Raw genomic sequence first — 16,088 nt, forward strand, 5'->3', positions numbered from 1 at the left:
CCTGGTTACCGTCGGAGGGTCCCTCCTCGGCCGCAGGAAGGTGAAGGCCAATGTGGATCCCACTCGCAGCTCTGGTGCTAACTGGGGGACCCCAGCAGGCCACCTGCTTCTCTGGGCCTCGGTTTCCCCTTCTGGATGCTGAAGGAAGAAATTCAATGCTCTCCCACCAGCAGCTGCCTCAGCCCCTCAGCCGGGCCAGGTGGGTGGAGGCCTCAGAGCCAGGAGGGGCTTGCGAACTTCCCAGAGGCGGCAGCTCGCCGCAGAGCGGATTTCCAAGCCCCACGCGAATAGGAAGGCTCTCACATGAATATGTGTGAACTCAGGAGAGGCAGCTGCGGGCGAGCAGAGTGCGCGGCGCGGGCACAGCGGCGGAGGCAGCCCGGTGAGTACCCACCGCCCTTCCAGGTCGCTGGGGCACGCTGGGAAAGGGGGCAGGGGCATTGGATCCAGCAGGGCTGGAGACCACTGGGCCAGGAATGCTGTGACCCGGGGGTCTTAGCCCGCCTGGCACTAGGGGTGGGGAGGACAGCTCCCAGGGCCTCCCACTGAGAGGCACCTGCCGGCTCAGGACCCACCACTGGTGGGGGAAGGAGGGGCGTCTGTCTCCTCTCCTCAAAGCCAGTCTGCGATGACTCGGGTACCCCCTAGAGGCCCTAGGGCCCTTTGCGGAGGATATCATCCTCCCAGGGAAATGGAGTCTTCCTTTCTGACCCCACGTGGGGCAGAGGAAGGTGATTCCAACCCAGATGTAGGCACCCTATCCTTTTGCTTCTCCAAGGGAAAGAGACAGGCATGCGGGGTACGGAGCCGGAAGGGGGCTGAGGGACAAACGTTGTCCGGGTCCCCATTCCTAGATGAGGAAAGGGAGGCCCAGCAAGGGGAAGGGGCTGCCCCAGCTCACGGACCTTCAGGGAGGTGTGGGCAGCTGAGCAGAGTGGAACACTGCGGAGGGCGTGGGGCAGTCAGGAAGGTGTAGGGAGCAGGGAGGGGGGGCCTGCCCCCCTCCATCATGTGTTGTGCATCTGCCGGCATCCTTTGCCGGCCAGGGCGGGCAGGTCTGAGCTGCCCTGGAGGGCTGGGATTGGAGGAGCCTGGACAGCCCCCTGGCAGCCCAATGTCACAGGGTGAGACTTAGAAGGAGCACATTCCTGCCTGGTCAACAGTGGCCAGGTCAGGAAGCATGGCTGGTAGACAGGGGAAGTGGACGGGGCATCCCTGAAAGCCTACAGCACCTCACTTGCCACCAACTGCAGAGCCACCCATTTGACGGATGGGGAAACTGAGACCCAGAGAAGTTAAACAACTTGCCCCCAAGGTCATGCAGCAGATTAAGCTCATAGAGTGGTTGGATGCATTCTTCCCAGGCTAACTCTGACACCTATGATCTTAACCACTAAGCAAAGCTGCCTCCTCCCAGTTGTGCAGGAGCCCCCCCCCAACCCCCGATATGATCCTGCACATTTTATCCTTAGAGCCTCTCTCCTCCAGCTGGTAACACCTCCCCACACCGTTCCAACTGTGAATGAGCAAAACTGCTTCCGGCTCCTTGTGAATTAAGAGGATGCCCTGAGATGCTCACAGGACAAGCCTGGGGGGCTCAGCCCAGCATGAGGTCCATGAGTTAGTGCAATCGAAGACCGGGGGACCTCGGGTCAGCCCAGGGAAGCCGGTGCAGTCAGTGCCCTGGGGCTCGCTGAGGCCGTCTGGGAATCGGGGCAGTCCCACGGCTTTCCTGGCTGCTCTCAGGTGAGACGAGCAGCCCCAATTTGCTCACCCGAGTGGCCAATCCTGTGTCATGTCACTAGATTTCGGGACATTGGTCCTCAGACCAGCACGTGGCAGGGAACAAGGGGACTTGGTGGGCCTCCCCTGCTTGTCCCACCAGCTTCCCCTCCTCCAGCCTCCCCCCAGCTGGGTAACTGTGGTTTCTGGTTAATGGGAAGGAGATGGGCCAGGAAGACAGGCACCTGAACGCCGCTCCAGTAAGCTGGCTTCACCCTCCTTGAGGCTGCCAATGTTCAGACCCGCTCTCTGCAGAGGGGTTTTACCAGATCTGTGGAGACACCCCCATCTCCTGGGAAACCCCCACAGCTCCAGCCTTGGGTCCAAAATGCAGGGGATGCCTAACAGTCTCTCCAAGCCTCCCTGAAGCCAGCTCTCCATCTTGTCTCGCAAACAGCAATGTGCCACCTCCCTTACACACACAGTGCCCAGATCACTCTAAATGTCCTCTCCCAAATCCTCTCCCAATCTCTACTCCCAACCCTGCAGATGAGTGATGTTAAGCATCTTCTCATATGTCTGTTAGCCATCTCTATGTCTTCTCTGGAGAAATGTCTATTCATGTCTTCTGCCCATTTCTTAACTGGATTATTTCTTTTTTAGGTGTTGAGTTTGATAAGTTCTTTATAGATTTTGGACACTAACCCTTTATCAGATATGTTGTTTGCAAATATCTTCTCCTATTCCATAGGCTGCCTTTTAGTTTTGTTGATTGTTTCCTTTGCTGTGCAGAAGCTTTTTATCTTGATGAAGTCCAAATAGTTCATTTTGCTTTTGTTTCTCTTGCCTCTGGCAACGTGTCTAAAAAGAAGTTGCTGCTGCCAGGGTCAAAGGGGTTTCTGTCTGTGTTCTCGCCTAGGATTTTGATCGTTTGATATCTCACATTTAGGTCGTTCATCCATTTTGAATTTATTTGTGTGTGTGGTGTAAGAAAGTGGTCCAGTTTCATTCTCCCGCATGTGGCTGTCCAATTTTCCTAATACCATTTGTTGAAGAGACTGTCTTTTCCCACTGGACATTCTTTCCTGCTTTGTCGAAGATTAGTTGACCATAGAGTTGAGGGTCCATTTCTGGGCTCTCGATTCTGTTCCATTGATCTAGGTGTCTGTTTTTGTGCCAGTACCATACTGTCTTGATGACGACAGCTTTGTAATAGGGCTGGAAGTCCGGAATTGTGATGCCGCCAGCTTTGTTCTTCTTTTTCCAAATTGCTTTGGCTATTTGGGGTCTTTTGTGGTTCTGTACACATTTTAGGATTCCACACTGCTACTTCGGACCCTCACTTTACTGGTCTGCAAAATGGGCTGAATAACACCTACCTCACAGGGCTGTTATTAGGGTCCATGGTTCCTATACAGATGACAGTTCTTTACAAACTGTAAAGGGTTGTGCATATGAGGAGTCAGCACCACCCCTGCTCAGTCAGCCATTCATAACATGCCTCTCGTTGGTGTCTGCAGCCTTCTGCGTCTGTCACAGGCAGCTATTCCGCTGGTGGGTGCCCTGTAAACTCTTGGAGGCAGGGGGCCATGACTCCCCCTCTTTTCCACCTGCCTGACCCTGGCTCACATGCGTTAGTGTTTAGGGTGAGCTGGCTGATTGGTTGGTAAGGAAAAAAAGAGTTCTGCTAAGTGTCACAGAGCCGGCAGCATGGGCCAGATGGCCCCCAGAATGTGACAGAGGGGTGGTCCCCGTCCCGAGGGTGCTGAGGTGCTGTCTTGCCTGCAGGGGTGTGTGGAGAGGGGAGATTGTGAGTCTCAGGAACTATGTCACACTTCCGTGCTCGGGGCTGCTACCCAGCCCGCCTTAGCAGCAGAGAGCCTATTTTTATAGGTGTTTTCTCCTCTCGGGAGGAGGGCGAGGTCTTGGCGTCCAAGTGTTCTCACCTCCTGCCCAGGAGAGATGTTGCTAATTCCAACTGCTCCCTTCCAGGGCCGCTCTGCACCCAGGACGGACCCCAGGGAAGGCTCAGCAACTCGCCACAACCCGCCCTGGGTGTCGGGCAGTTTTCAGCCATCCCCTGCGAACTGACAACTCTACAGGCAAAGCAGTGAGGTTTTCACCAAGTTGCACTGGTTGCATTGAAATCCTTTGTCCTTTTACTCTAAAATGTTGGGCCTCTTTCCTCTCAGTTGTTACATATGCTTTCTGGATGCCAGTGAGGACACAGGAGATCTCTTTAAATGAACCTCCTTGAGGAGGTGGAAAGTCAGCAGAATGGTTCACTTGTTTGATTCTAAGATGCTGTTCTGTGGACTCTGAGCGTTTCCGCATCCTTAGTCCCAGGAGTGGGGCACAAGCGCCGGCCCCTGCCCTCCAACGAAGGCAGGGTTCAAACCCAGGAGTGAGTGAGGTCCTTAAAGTCAGCCGGAGTCCAGGACCCAGCCCAGTTCTTCCACTGAGGTGCTGTGTGACTGTGGGAGACACCCTCACCCTCTCTGAAGCTCCATTTCCTCATCTGCAAGTACAGCTAATAGCCCAGGGCTGTGTCTCCCTTGGAGCAAGAAGAGAGCTCCGTGTGCGGGGTTCACACCCCACTCGGCAAGGACCTGTGGGCGGGGATTTCTCCTCCGCCCAGACTCCCCATCTTCCTGCTGTCTCACTCCCTCCCCCTCTCCCATTTCCTTGGGCTCTCAGACCAGGCCGCCATTGGCAGCGTCCTCAGTGTCCGCTTCCCAAATGTGTCTGGCAGGGCGGGGGAGGCCGAAGTGTGGAGAAGAGAAGGGGACCGAAGCGAAGAAAAAGAACAGCAGCTGGCCTGGGGTGAGGGAGGTGACAGCAGAGAAGCAGCCCCTCCGAGGGGCCCTGTCTTAGGTCCATGTCCTCCTTGGGAACGCCCCTGGCTTCTGCAGTCGGGGTGGAATCCGTTCCCCCTCGCTCCACAGACTCTCCCGGCACTGGCTGACCCTGCTCCCCCTCGCGAGGTGCGGGGAGGGCAGGACATCGGTCCTAATTCACCTCGGTATTCTCAGCTCCTGTACTTGGTGCTCATCATAGATGCTCAAGAATCGTCTGTTGAACTGAAGGGCAAACTACTCTTGCTCCTCCTATTAGCCTCTAGGTTCCCCGAGGACACGGACGCTGTGTCCAACCCCCATTTACATTCATTTTGGGAGAGTGTCCCGGTCAGGAGCAGCTGGGTTATGCTGCTGTCACAAACAGCTCCGTGACTTAACACAGTGAAGGTTTATCTCCTCGTGTCCATGCGCCCTGGGAGCTCTCCTCCCCATCGTCCTCACCCAGGGACCCAGGCGGATGGAGCAGCCTCCGTCCAGAACACTGTGAGTCACTGTGACAAAGAGAAAACGAGCCCTGCGGCGTCTGGGTTCTCGGACAACTAAACGCCTCCACCCAGAAGCTGTGTATTTCCTTCCAATCCCATTTATTTAGCAAAAACAAGTCACGTGGCCACCTCAAACGTTAAGGCACCCAGGATGAAGGAGCTGGAGCGATGGGCAAATAGCAGCCCCTGGGGCGGCAACAGGGGGCACAGGCAGGCTTTGGAGATGGGCTAACTTGGACTTGAACCCTGGCTCCACCAACTCGCAGCCGAGTCACCCCCAGCAATCCCTCTGCTGCTCAGAGCCTCGCTCGTCTCATCCATAAAATAAGTAAATAAGTTTGCCAGTCCTGTTCCAAGCAGTTTTCATGTCTAGGAATAATCATTTCAGTGTGAGTTGCTAGGAAGGAGAGCCCCAGCAGAGTGGACACTTTATGGGGCAGTCCGAGCATAATCCGAGCGCAGACTCATCCTCCGCACGGCCTGTCGTCACTCCTCCCAGGCTGTGGGGGGCCAGGTTAGGAAGCCCTTCAAAATGACAGATGCCTTCTGTCACCCCCTAAACGCCAGCCGATTTCTACCCTGTGTTCCCACAGCTGAGTCCTCGGCTGTGCCTCCAGTCACGGAAAACTTGTGTAATAGCCTGTGGGTGCTCTTGGCTCTGTTTTCTTTGCAGCAAGTCCAACACTCTGTCCATCGATGTAGGTCAGACACTGCACAAATAAGTGGCTCACGGGGCTCCCCAGAAGATACACGTGTTGCGAGCACCATCGCCCCAGAACGGGGGGGCTCGAATCCTCATCAGCTGAGAGCCTTTGCAGACCCACAGAGAATTTGCTGTGTGGTCTGCAAGCTGCTTCTCCCCGCCGAGAAGAGGGTGTGATAGCTGTCAGAGCACAGGGGAAAATGCACTGTTAAACGGCTAAAAAAATGAACTGTTCATCGTGACTGGTTTATACCTATTACTTTTTAAGAAAACATTTTAAGCAAGTAGCATTAGAACAAATCACACTCTAAAGGACAGTTTTTATCAAGTTTGTGTGCGTTATTTTTTATCTAATTCACGCCAAGCCCTATGAGATTGGTAGCAGTGTCATTATCCCCACTTCATAAGTAAGGAAACTGAGGCAAGGGGAGGTAGCTGTCTTGTCCCCTGTCTCGCGGTAGCAAGAGGGGCCAGGATTCAAATGCTGACTTCCCTCTCCACAGCCTGCACTGAACCCATTAATGCCAATGGGAGGGCTGACTTTTTTAAGTTCATTGTGTCATCCCTTTTCTGTGTCCTAGTAAGCTCACCTTCTGACAGCTGGGTGCTTTTCCCCAAAGTGCTTGCTCGGGCCAGCCACACACAGTGCTCCCATCATCCGTGCATTTCTCAGCTGCGTTAATAGCAAGTGCTTGGGTGGCCAAAGAGAAAGCCTCCATGGCCAGAAGCGACCCAGGGGCATCACTGACACATCTCCTCAGCCTGGTCTGAGGGACAGGAAATGGCACGTTGAGTCTCAACCTACGGGTACAGCAGGTTGTGCTGCCTCGGCTCTGCCTCGCACTAGCTGTGTGTTCTTGGGCGAGTCACCTGCCGTCTCTGGAGAAAGGAGGAGGTTTAAGTACATGCTCCTCCTGAAGGTCCTTTCCGTGTAATATCGCACAGAGATTAAGAGCAGGGCTTCCGGGGTCAGAGATGGGAACTCGGGCCTTGGCCTTGCCTCACCTAAGGCCCTTGATCTAGGACATCCTTCACTTCCCGGAGAGAAGCTCCCCCAACGACAGTCAGAGATTGTGGTGCCATCCTCAGGGGCTGCAGGGAACAGGGCTACACGGGATTGTTGTTTATGAACTGAAAGGCCCCATGCAAATGTGTAAGCCGCAGAAGCAGCTTCTGAGCCTTTGTCTTCCAGTCCCTCCGAGCACCATGTCCGCAGCTCCCGCCAGCGACGGGGTGTTTGTCGTCCTCCCGCCCAGCAACGCCCCTGGCCTCCGCCCACCTCCGGCCAACCTGCCTGCCTCCAGGTGCCAGCCCCCCGGGGTCCTGCAGTTCGAGGAGCCGCCGCTGGGGGCGCAGACGCCAAGGGTCACCCAGCCGCCCGACCTGCGGCCCATGGAGACATTCCTGACCGGAGAGCCCAAAGCTTTAGGGGTAAGAGGAGCCTCCCCAGACCACCTGACGCATGCGTGTGTGCAGAAGCGCTGGGCAGGGAGGGGTGCCCCAGCACGGGAGCATTCACGCACACCTCGGAGAGGGGCAGGCGGTCCCTAAATGCTTAGTGAGTCCTTGAGCATTCAGCTGTGTTACCATACGGGCCCATCCCCCGTGGGGCCCGTGGAGAGCACGCGGGCAAACAAAGGGCTGGGATGAGCCCAAACAGGGTAATGAGGTGGAACATGATGGATGTGGGAAGGACGACACTAGCAACGGTGGACAGGTCTCCGTGGGGAGGGGACAGTTAGGCTAAAACCTGGATGCTGAAGCCAAGGGGTAGATGGAGAATAGGGGGAGGGCTCAGCAGCTGGAGGGACAGCTAGTGCAAAGGCCTTGAGGTGGGAGTGAGGGTGGCTTGTCCAAGGACGAGGTGGAAGGTTAACATGGCTGGAATGTAACCAGCAAAGGAAGGAGGGAGGTGAGATGAAGTTGGAGGGGTGGGCAGAGGCCGGCTCCTGTGGGTCCGTGGAAGATGTCCCATGAGGTCTTCGCCAATCTCAGATGGCTGAGATACTGGTTTCCGGGCGGGAAGAAAATATCAAGTAGACAGGTAGACAGACACATTCATCCTCATACATACATATATAGTGTCTTCAGTTTGTCCCTTGGCCCCAGTTCCTCCAAATGGAAGATGTAGACATAGCTGAGGCCGTGGTGGTGGTGATGGTGATGAGAGTGGTGACAACAGCTGTCATCTGTTGGGAACCCCCGAGAGGGACATGCGCGGCGCCATGGAATGTGCACGCACTGGCTCCTTCCATCTCATCACCACCTTGTGAGACAGGGACCACGGTTCCCATTGGACAGATTAGGAAACAGAGGCTGGTCAGGCCCAAGGCCACACAGGTGCCAAGTGGCATCGTGTACCCCAGGAGGGCCTGACTGTACAGTTCCACTCTCACTCCCACTGCTTGCAGCATCCAGCTCTGGCTTGAACATGCTGGAATTCAAGATTCCACGCTAAAGGCTGCACCACGTCCACGGTGCATGAAGGGACTAGAGACAGTGAACAGAGATGCGGTCATCGGTCCCCATCAGAGCAGACCAGGGAACCCATGACCTCCAAAGGGATTTGACAAGACACATTTAAACTGCTGGAAAACACAGAAAGAGGAAACTATAAATAGGTGTTTGGGGGTGTCACCCGGTAGAGGAACAGCATCTCGAGAGATGGCTGGCCTGCCACTTCATCGCTGGGAAACCACGGGCAAGTTACTGAACATCTCTGCTTCAGTCTTGGCTTCCTGGTCTCCAAATCAGAATAATACCTACTTCATCATGTTAGGATTAAAGGAGGGACATGTTGCTCAGTGTAGACAGGCAGGCGGGCAGAGGCAGTCGGTGTTCCGTGAGCAGGGCCCACAGCAGTGGGGGTGTCCAGGAGCAGGAGAGGAGCCTGCAGAGGGGAGCCGTGCCGGTGGCTGGACAGGTGAAAGACGTGCAGCTCAAGAGAGAACGGGAGAGAAGATTCAAGGTGGCCATGCCCATAAATACCCAGTTTCTCGGCACTCATGTTAGAAAGACATGCATCTTCCACGTGACCCCAAGAAAACAATTCCAGCCATTTACGGTCACAACTGCCCGGACACGGGCCACCATGGCTTGAGCGGTGGTGAGCACCTCCCCGCTGAGGGGGCCTGTTAAGAAGTCAGGAGCTGGAAAGGGCTCCTGGGTTAGGCAGAGGTTGAATGTGGGGGCCTCTAATGTGCCCACGCGGTTCTAGAATTCAGTCATTACCAAAAACGTATGAAAAACATGTGGCAGAACTTACCAGAAGTACACATATCCAGAACTTACCAGAAGTACACATATACCCTTCCTTGAGAAAACCATCCTCCTTCTGGGAAAGGATCGGTGGGGTAAACCACCTCTAAAAGAAAATCCAGCCCAGATGCCAGCTCAGCAGGAGGCAGCACCAGCTCACAGCTGGCTGGCATGGATCAGTGATTGATGCTCAGCTAAGAAAGATGCTCAAGGGGACATTCAGTGCAGGCTTCAGGGGGCCAGGGGTGGGGGGAGGGTGGAATGTGAGGCATCCAGTGCAGGGACTGCTCTGTTATTGAAGTGACAGCTAAGAAAACCAGGTAGCATGGGTCAGAGCACAAAGCAGATGCAGACTCATAGAGACATGGAAATAGGGGGAAGGGGGGGTGGTCTCGCGGATGTGGGAGCTGGCTTTCCTTCTTAAAACAGTCTTTCGGGGTTGCTATGAGGATGTCTCCTCCAAAGAGCAGAATCGAAGTTTATTTCCGAGGGGCTGGGAGTTCGCGGGGGCGCGCAGGGCCCTGCCACCCTCTCCCTGCGGCCGGCAGGGGGCGGTGTGGAGCCGGCCCGCCAGCCTGGCTGAGCGGCGCGAGTTCCCGCAGACCGTGCAGATCCTCATCGGCCTCATCCACCTGGGCTTCGGCAGCGTGCTGCTCATGGTCCGCCGCGGTCACGTAGGGATGCTCTTCATCGAAGGCGGCGTCCCCTTCTGGGGAGGAGCCTGCGTGAGTGCCGGGGCCATCTGGGGCTCACCTCTCCCCTCTGCGCCCGCCCCCCTACATTCTTTTGGGCACAGTCACCCGAGCGAGGCAAGGGCCTGAGTCTAAATCTAACTCCTAATTGCAAACCCTAATCACAAACCTAAACCAGGCACCACTCCTGCCTAGGAAAATCTCCCAGCAAAGGGCCTGCCACAGAGAAGGCTCCCAAAAAGAATGGGATGCAGGGAATGAGGGCAGGGATAAAGGGCAGTAACCACCTGTATTACCCGGACACTAAATTCACCCTGCATCCAAACCGCAACCTGCAGAAATCCTTCAGCTGCCCTTGTGGGTCCCAGCCCCCCCAAGAACTCTGTCCACTTGGAGTCTGACCAGCTCTGAAGCCCCCCAGTCCATTCCTCTACCCATACCGCAGCCAGCCTAGTCAGCCCCCCCCACCACCAACCCCCCCCCCCCCGGCAGCAGAATCGGGGAGCACATGGTCAGTGGTAAATCTCCAACATCAAAGAGCACTTCAGGGTTCACACAGCCCCCCTCTGTCCCTGCGTCTCCCAGCTGGCCCGGGAGAGCAGAGGCTTGGGAGTGAGGCCATGGAGTCTGAATCCCAGCCCCACTGCCACTGCGTGTCACCATGGAGTCCCTTAGGCAAGTTAGGCAATCTCCAGCCTCAGCTTATTCATCTAAAAAGCACAGTCCTGGCCCTACCAACCCCAGAGTTTGAGGACATCAAAGCCTAATGCATGTGGGAGCTGGTTACCAACCCTTGATTCTGCAGCAAATGGTGACTAACACTTTGTAACAATTCCCCCTTTAGAGAGAGCCAGATTTGCGTGACATGTGAATGATGTCACTGAACACGTGCACCTTGCCGGCTATGGCCCCAGTTCCCCAGGCGGACCCCCTAGTAACCAGGGGACACCCTTACAGAGAGATCCCAGGAGGCAGGGGAGGTGACAGCCAAGAGGCTACTGCCCTCTCCCTGGTCCCGACAGAGCCCAGGCATGGCGTCGCCTGCCCAGTGTCCCTGCCAAAGCCCCACCAGGGTCCCCTCTTCCCCACACAGTTTGTCATCTCTGGGTCGCTCTCAGTAGCAGCCGAGAAGAGCCACACCAGCTGCCTGGTAAGTCGGAATGGGGAACTCGGGGCCACGACTGATTCCCCCCTACTCTGCCCCTCCCGTCCGTTCACTCATTCAACACACATTTCCTGGGGGCCTGCTGAGTGACAGGTGCCGGAGGACACCCAGACGGGACAGAAGGAACCAAGATACACTTAGCACACAGGGCAGAAAGTGAGGGTCCACAGACCAAGCACTCACCGTCATTCAGAGAAAGGAGAGCTCAAAAAGGTCTCTTGGAAGAGGAGATGGCTAAGCTGCGCCTTGGATTTAGAAATACAGAGGGACAAGCACAAGAAGGCGGGGAGGGGTCATGAGCAGGGGTGCTGCGGAAACCCTGTGCGGCTCCATGTGACCAGGGCAGGGGTCTGCCACGGCAAGTGGAGAGGTGCACTGGGTCCACGTGGTGGAGGCTCGGACCCCTCTGTGGGCGGTGGGAGGCAATGGGGGCTTTGAATGGGAGCGCATCCAGCACGCTCCAGGCTCAGGGAACACAGCAGTGAAGGTCAAGTTCCTGCCCTCCTGGAGCTTACACTCTGGTGTCTGGTAGGACACCCAAAACCAAGTAACAAAGTAGTTACAGAGCATGAACAGTGCCACAAGGGAAGAGTCATTCTGCTCAGCAAGGACAGTTTGAGTTCCCGGGACAGGTGTCACTGAGCTCACTGTTCAGAGGGAGACAGTCACAGAAGAGCCTGGGGACCAGCCTCCCAGGCAGGAAGGCAACACGGAGAAGAGCCTGGGCATGGGGACAGAAGAGCCAAGGCAGATTACAAGAGGTGACGGAGGCAGAGAGGGAGGACACAGCTCAAGAGTGGGAAGGGAGGGAGAGGAGTCAGGGCCTGGAGGGCACTTGGGGATTTGTTTTAAGGGACACTATTTAAGGGAGACCACTGAGAAAGGAAGGTGGGATTCCTTGTCCTACTTGCATTGTTGGGAGCTCTCCAGTGCTGGGCCCTGGGTGGGAAATGGATCATAACCAGGATTGGACTCAGGGACCCCCAGGCCATAAAGTCCAGGAGTGCAGGGACCTGACTTGTCCCCAAGCTCACAGCACCTGGGACAATGCCTGGCCGCAGCAGCTACTCAATAGTACTCCGTTGCTCTGGTCTCCACGACTTCCTCAATGTCATTAAAAAAAAGAAAGAGAAAAGAAAAGAAAAGAAAAACAAGTGTCAGGGATCTTTGAACTTGAGAAGTTCCTGCAGTCCCAGCCCCTCACGAGTGGTCTCCAATTTAAGGCCAGGGCTATTTAGCCACAGGTTCCCGCTACTGGATCAAAAGAGCATTAGGTTCTGGCGGCGATGGGAGGGTGAGCCCTGAGTGGTCGCCTGGCCAACCCAGAGATCCCCTTGCCCTGAAGCCCTGGGCCTCCCCGTGAGGGTCTGTCCTGCCTTCACCTCAGGGCCCTCCGCACCTGCCTCTCGTTGTTCCCTGACCAGTGCCCCCCCAGGGTCTGCAGCACCTTGCTCTGCCCATCTCCACCTGGAAGCTCACGGCAATGACCCCATCACCTCTCCCAGCTGGGCCTCAGTGTCCACAGCAGAAGGCCTCCCCGACTCCAGCCCCTGGGACAGCTGCACCTGCAGGGTGCTCGGCGCAGGGGGTGGGCGCAGTAAGGGTGGGCCAGGGGCCTGCGGCAGACCACGCCCAGAGAGGCCACGGAGGCGGTCTGCCTGACCTCAGCAGTCTCCCCCTGGTCTCTTCTCTCCGCTCCTTTCCCTCCTGTCTCTCGCCCTCCTGCAGGTGCGGAGCAGCCTGGGGACGAACCTTCTTAGTGCCATTGCAGCCTTTGCGGGGACAGCCATTCTGCTCATGGATTTTGGTGTCACTAACTGGGTGTGTTGTCAGACGCCCCCAGGAGTGGGAACACTCAGAGCATGTTAGAGCCACATCCGAGAGGTGGGGGGAGGCGGGAGCCCCAGGGCTTGCCGGTCCTGAGAGACCCCATGCGGATATTGGGCCCCTCACCTACTCCAAGAGCGGGCCTGGGGGTGGGGGGGCACGGAGGGCAGCCCAGTCGAGGGAAGGGGAGGGCACAGGACGGGCACTGCCACGCCTGGCTGTGTGACCTCGGGCCAGTTACTGTCCCTCGGCAGCCCTTTCCTCCTGGGCTCTGGAGCGCTGGGCTTGCCTTGACTGCGGGTGTGTCCCCAGGATGTGGGCAGGGGCTATCTGGCCGTGCTTACCATCTTCACCATCCTCGAGTTCTTCATCGCGGTAATTGCCACCCACTTTGGGTCCCAAGCCACCCGCGCTCAAGCCAACACGGTGAGTACGGCCCGCCCCCACCCCACGTCCACACGGAGGTCCCAACCGCGGCCTCTGAGGAAGGCTGTTGGCTGGAAGGCTCCTCTTCCGGCCTGTTGCTTCTTCCCTCGGGCTAGCAATTGCGAGGGACTGCGCTGCCATGCGCTCGCCACTCTCCTACATCGTACATCGGGGACTCCGTGAAGTCTTTGCGGAAGATGGAACTATTCTCCTCGCGGCCACAGGGGGGCGCCAGCACCAAGGGGCCAGCTGCTCTGTGAGCCTGGATGCAGAGCGTGGGGAGGCCGGGGCGCAGGGGACCCGGGCCGGTGCTGTACCCGGATGAGCGGGACCCTCCAGGAATTCACAGGCCTTGAAGCAGACAGGGGCAGCATTGAGGGCAGCACAACTCAGGGGGAAATTAGCTTAGTTTCCCCAAATCTGGAGGACAGTGAAGACAGAAAGGAGGCGGAGGAGGGCATTGGGGGAGAGTACAGGCGGCCTCCGGCGGGAAATGCAGGCCGTAGGGTGTGGGTGCTGCTCGGGAGGTGGCTTTTTGCAAACTGGAGGTGAGGCCACTGAAAGGCTTTGTGCGGAGGAGTGCGTGCTCCCAGGGAGCGAAACCAATCCGGAGGGGTCGCCTTAATCCTTGAACCCCCGAGAGGGAGCCGGGGCAGGGGCAGCCCAAGGAGAAAGAACGCCAGACCTTTAGCTCCTAGGGAAATGCGACTTCTCTCTGTTTTGTTCACTGTTGGACTCGCAACACCTGGGTCATAGTTGGCCCCCCGTAAATATTTTTGAAATATTCGTCGAACAGATGAGTCGGCCAGTTCACTGACGGAATTCATTACGAGGGCGCTGTTCTCAGAATGCCCACAGGGGGGCACTGTTGCAACACCGCCCGGAGGCGCCGGCGCCCTCCACGACTGTCGAGGGTTCTCTTTTCTTTCCAGCCTGTGATTTTCCTGCCCAACGCCGTCAGCACGGACTTCAACATCCCCAGCCCCGCAGCCTCTCCGCCCCCCGCCTATGACAATGTGGCATATATGCCCAAGGAGTCATCCGAGTAGCGGTCACTCCGCGGGCTTGGAAGCCAGGCTTTCCCCTGGGGACCCAGCCTCTCCCCGCCCCCACCGCGTTAATCTGGGGGCAGCCCATCCCAACCCATCCTCACACATTGTGGCACCCAAGTGAAGCGTTCCCCGGGGACATCTGTCCCACACATCTCCCTCGGTGGCTTCTTTCCTAAAAGAGCTAGTTGATGTCAAGGGTGTGTGTCCCTCAGCATCCTGGGCCCTGTCACCCTGCTGGGAATGTCCCCACGTGCCGCTCTGCATTTCTCTCTGCTCATGGGGAGGCAACTCTGGCCTCGTTGGCAGACAGGTTCAATGTCTGCCCTCAGGCCTTGGGAAGATCTTTAATCTCAGGAGCCCAGAATTCTCCAGAAAAGAGTACTGAGTCCAAGTGCTGAGGCCACACAGCTGGCCGTGGCCTGGCCTCGGGTCTCCAGGCCCCAGGACCAGCTCTGTGCTTTGTCGTCTGCTGCGTGCCATGGGCCTCGGTTTTCCTGGAAACTCAAGCACTAACTAGATGGCATTTAAGGCCCAGCTCCCCAGGGCTCCCCGAAGTCCTGTTCTAAGTCAAGCGATACCCTCCCATGCCCCTGGAAAAGCTCATTTTCCCTAACTGTAAAATGGAGTCGGTATTGGCTCCAGCCCTGCCCACCTGCCAGTGTTGGGGAGGCTTCAGGGGACTGCTGAAGCCAGCCCGGGGCACCCCAGTCAGCATCCACAGGTGCACAGCCATGGTGGCCCCCTCCCCACCCTCCCCCCAGCCTGGGGAGCAGAGCTGCCCCTGCAGGTTACCCCTGCAGGCTGTGTCTGGGGCAAAGGAGACACCTCTACCCGGTGTCAGAGGTCCCGGTGGATGGTGGTCTCCTCCACACCACAGAGGGAAATAAACAGTGTGGCTTACAGTTTGAGCTGGTCTCATTGCAATGACTTTTTCTTTTTAACCTTGGGGGTTTCGAAGGCTTGTCCTGTATTTATCAGAAGACCTGGGTCCCGTTGTCACCGAAAGGGGGCATCTCTGGGAGCTGGGGTCTGTGTGGTGTGATCCTGGCACTTGGTCTCTCCGCACCTGAGCCTAAACAAGCAGGCATCCATAACCCCATTCTACAACTGAGGACACGGGAGCTTGAAGAAGTCAAATCAAGTGCCCAAGGCCACCAAGCTAATAAGAGGCTGGGATTTGAACTCAGCTCCAGCCAATGTCAGAGTCCCCGTCTCACCACACAGCTCCCCAGGTCCAAAACCAAGTGCTTTCCACCAACCCCTTCCCTTCCTTCCTCCTGCTTCTTCATCCCAAAGACTGGGATAGGGCTGCATTTCTCAGCACCCCCACTCCTTCATCTAACAAACTCCTGCACCTCCTTCAAAACCCTATTTTAATGTTGCCCTCTCTGTGAGGTCTTCCCAAGGGCAGGTGGTTGGCTAGTGCCATTCAGCCATCTGCCCCCTTTAAGGAAGCTCTGGTTCCCAGGCTGTGCGGGTGCAGAGTTGGAGTGGGGTTACAACCAGCTTCGACTCTCAAAAGCAATAGATGAGATTGGAGGACTCAGAGCTGACCGAGAGTTTTGCCCAATTAAATTTTGTGAGTGTGAAAATGCAGCGTGTTCCGGTCCCTCCCACCTTAAAAGGTCTGTCTTGACCCCGGAAAGCCCTTCCACCAGGGCTTACTTTTCTCTTCTTGGTGGAGTTTGCTTCCTCCCCCCCAGCTCACTCTGCCAAAATCTCTCTCTCCAAGGCTGCTGCCCTTGACCTCATCGTCACCAAGATCAATGGGCTTTTAAAAAGCCCTGTATGAATAATAACAGCTCCATCAATCCCTCAAGTTCACCTACCCTGGACTTGTCTGTGCACTCCACGCTCTTCAGCAGGTGCTTATGGAGTGTCCGCTGGGTGTCCAGGCTCT

General features: G+C 56.7%; 1 protein-coding gene across 1 annotated transcript; it reads left to right on the plus strand.

The window, feature by feature from the left end:
* Positions 1-328: 328 nt before the first annotated feature.
* On the plus strand, positions 329-14,185 carry MS4A15 (membrane spanning 4-domains A15). Its single transcript, XM_027580582.1, has 7 exons — positions 329-382; positions 6,961-7,199; positions 9,629-9,751; positions 10,812-10,868; positions 12,612-12,704; positions 13,023-13,136; positions 14,069-14,185. The coding sequence occupies exons 2-7, from the start codon at positions 6,975-6,977 to the stop codon at positions 14,183-14,185; spliced, it is 729 nt and encodes a 242-aa protein (XP_027436383.1). The 5' UTR covers positions 329-382; positions 6,961-6,974.
* Positions 14,186-16,088: the final 1,903 nt, after the last annotated feature.

The sequence above is a fragment of the Zalophus californianus genome, chromosome 11, assembly GCF_009762305.2.
Source record: "Zalophus californianus isolate mZalCal1 chromosome 11, mZalCal1.pri.v2, whole genome shotgun sequence".
Taxonomy (NCBI): domain Eukaryota; kingdom Metazoa; phylum Chordata; class Mammalia; order Carnivora; family Otariidae; genus Zalophus; species Zalophus californianus.

Excerpts from the sequence above, each read along its gene's own strand:
- MS4A15 (XM_027580582.1), top strand. The coding sequence starts at position 6,975 with ATGTCCGCAGCTCCCGCCAGCGACGGGGTGTTTGTCGTCCTCCCGCCC. Across the intron at positions 7,200-9,628 it reads GAGAGCCCAAAGCTTTAGGG|ACCGTGCAGATCCTCATCGG; the intron begins GTAAGAGGAGCC and ends GAGTTCCCGCAG. Across the intron at positions 13,137-14,068 it reads CCCGCGCTCAAGCCAACACG|CCTGTGATTTTCCTGCCCAA; the intron begins GTGAGTACGGCC and ends TTTTCTTTCCAG.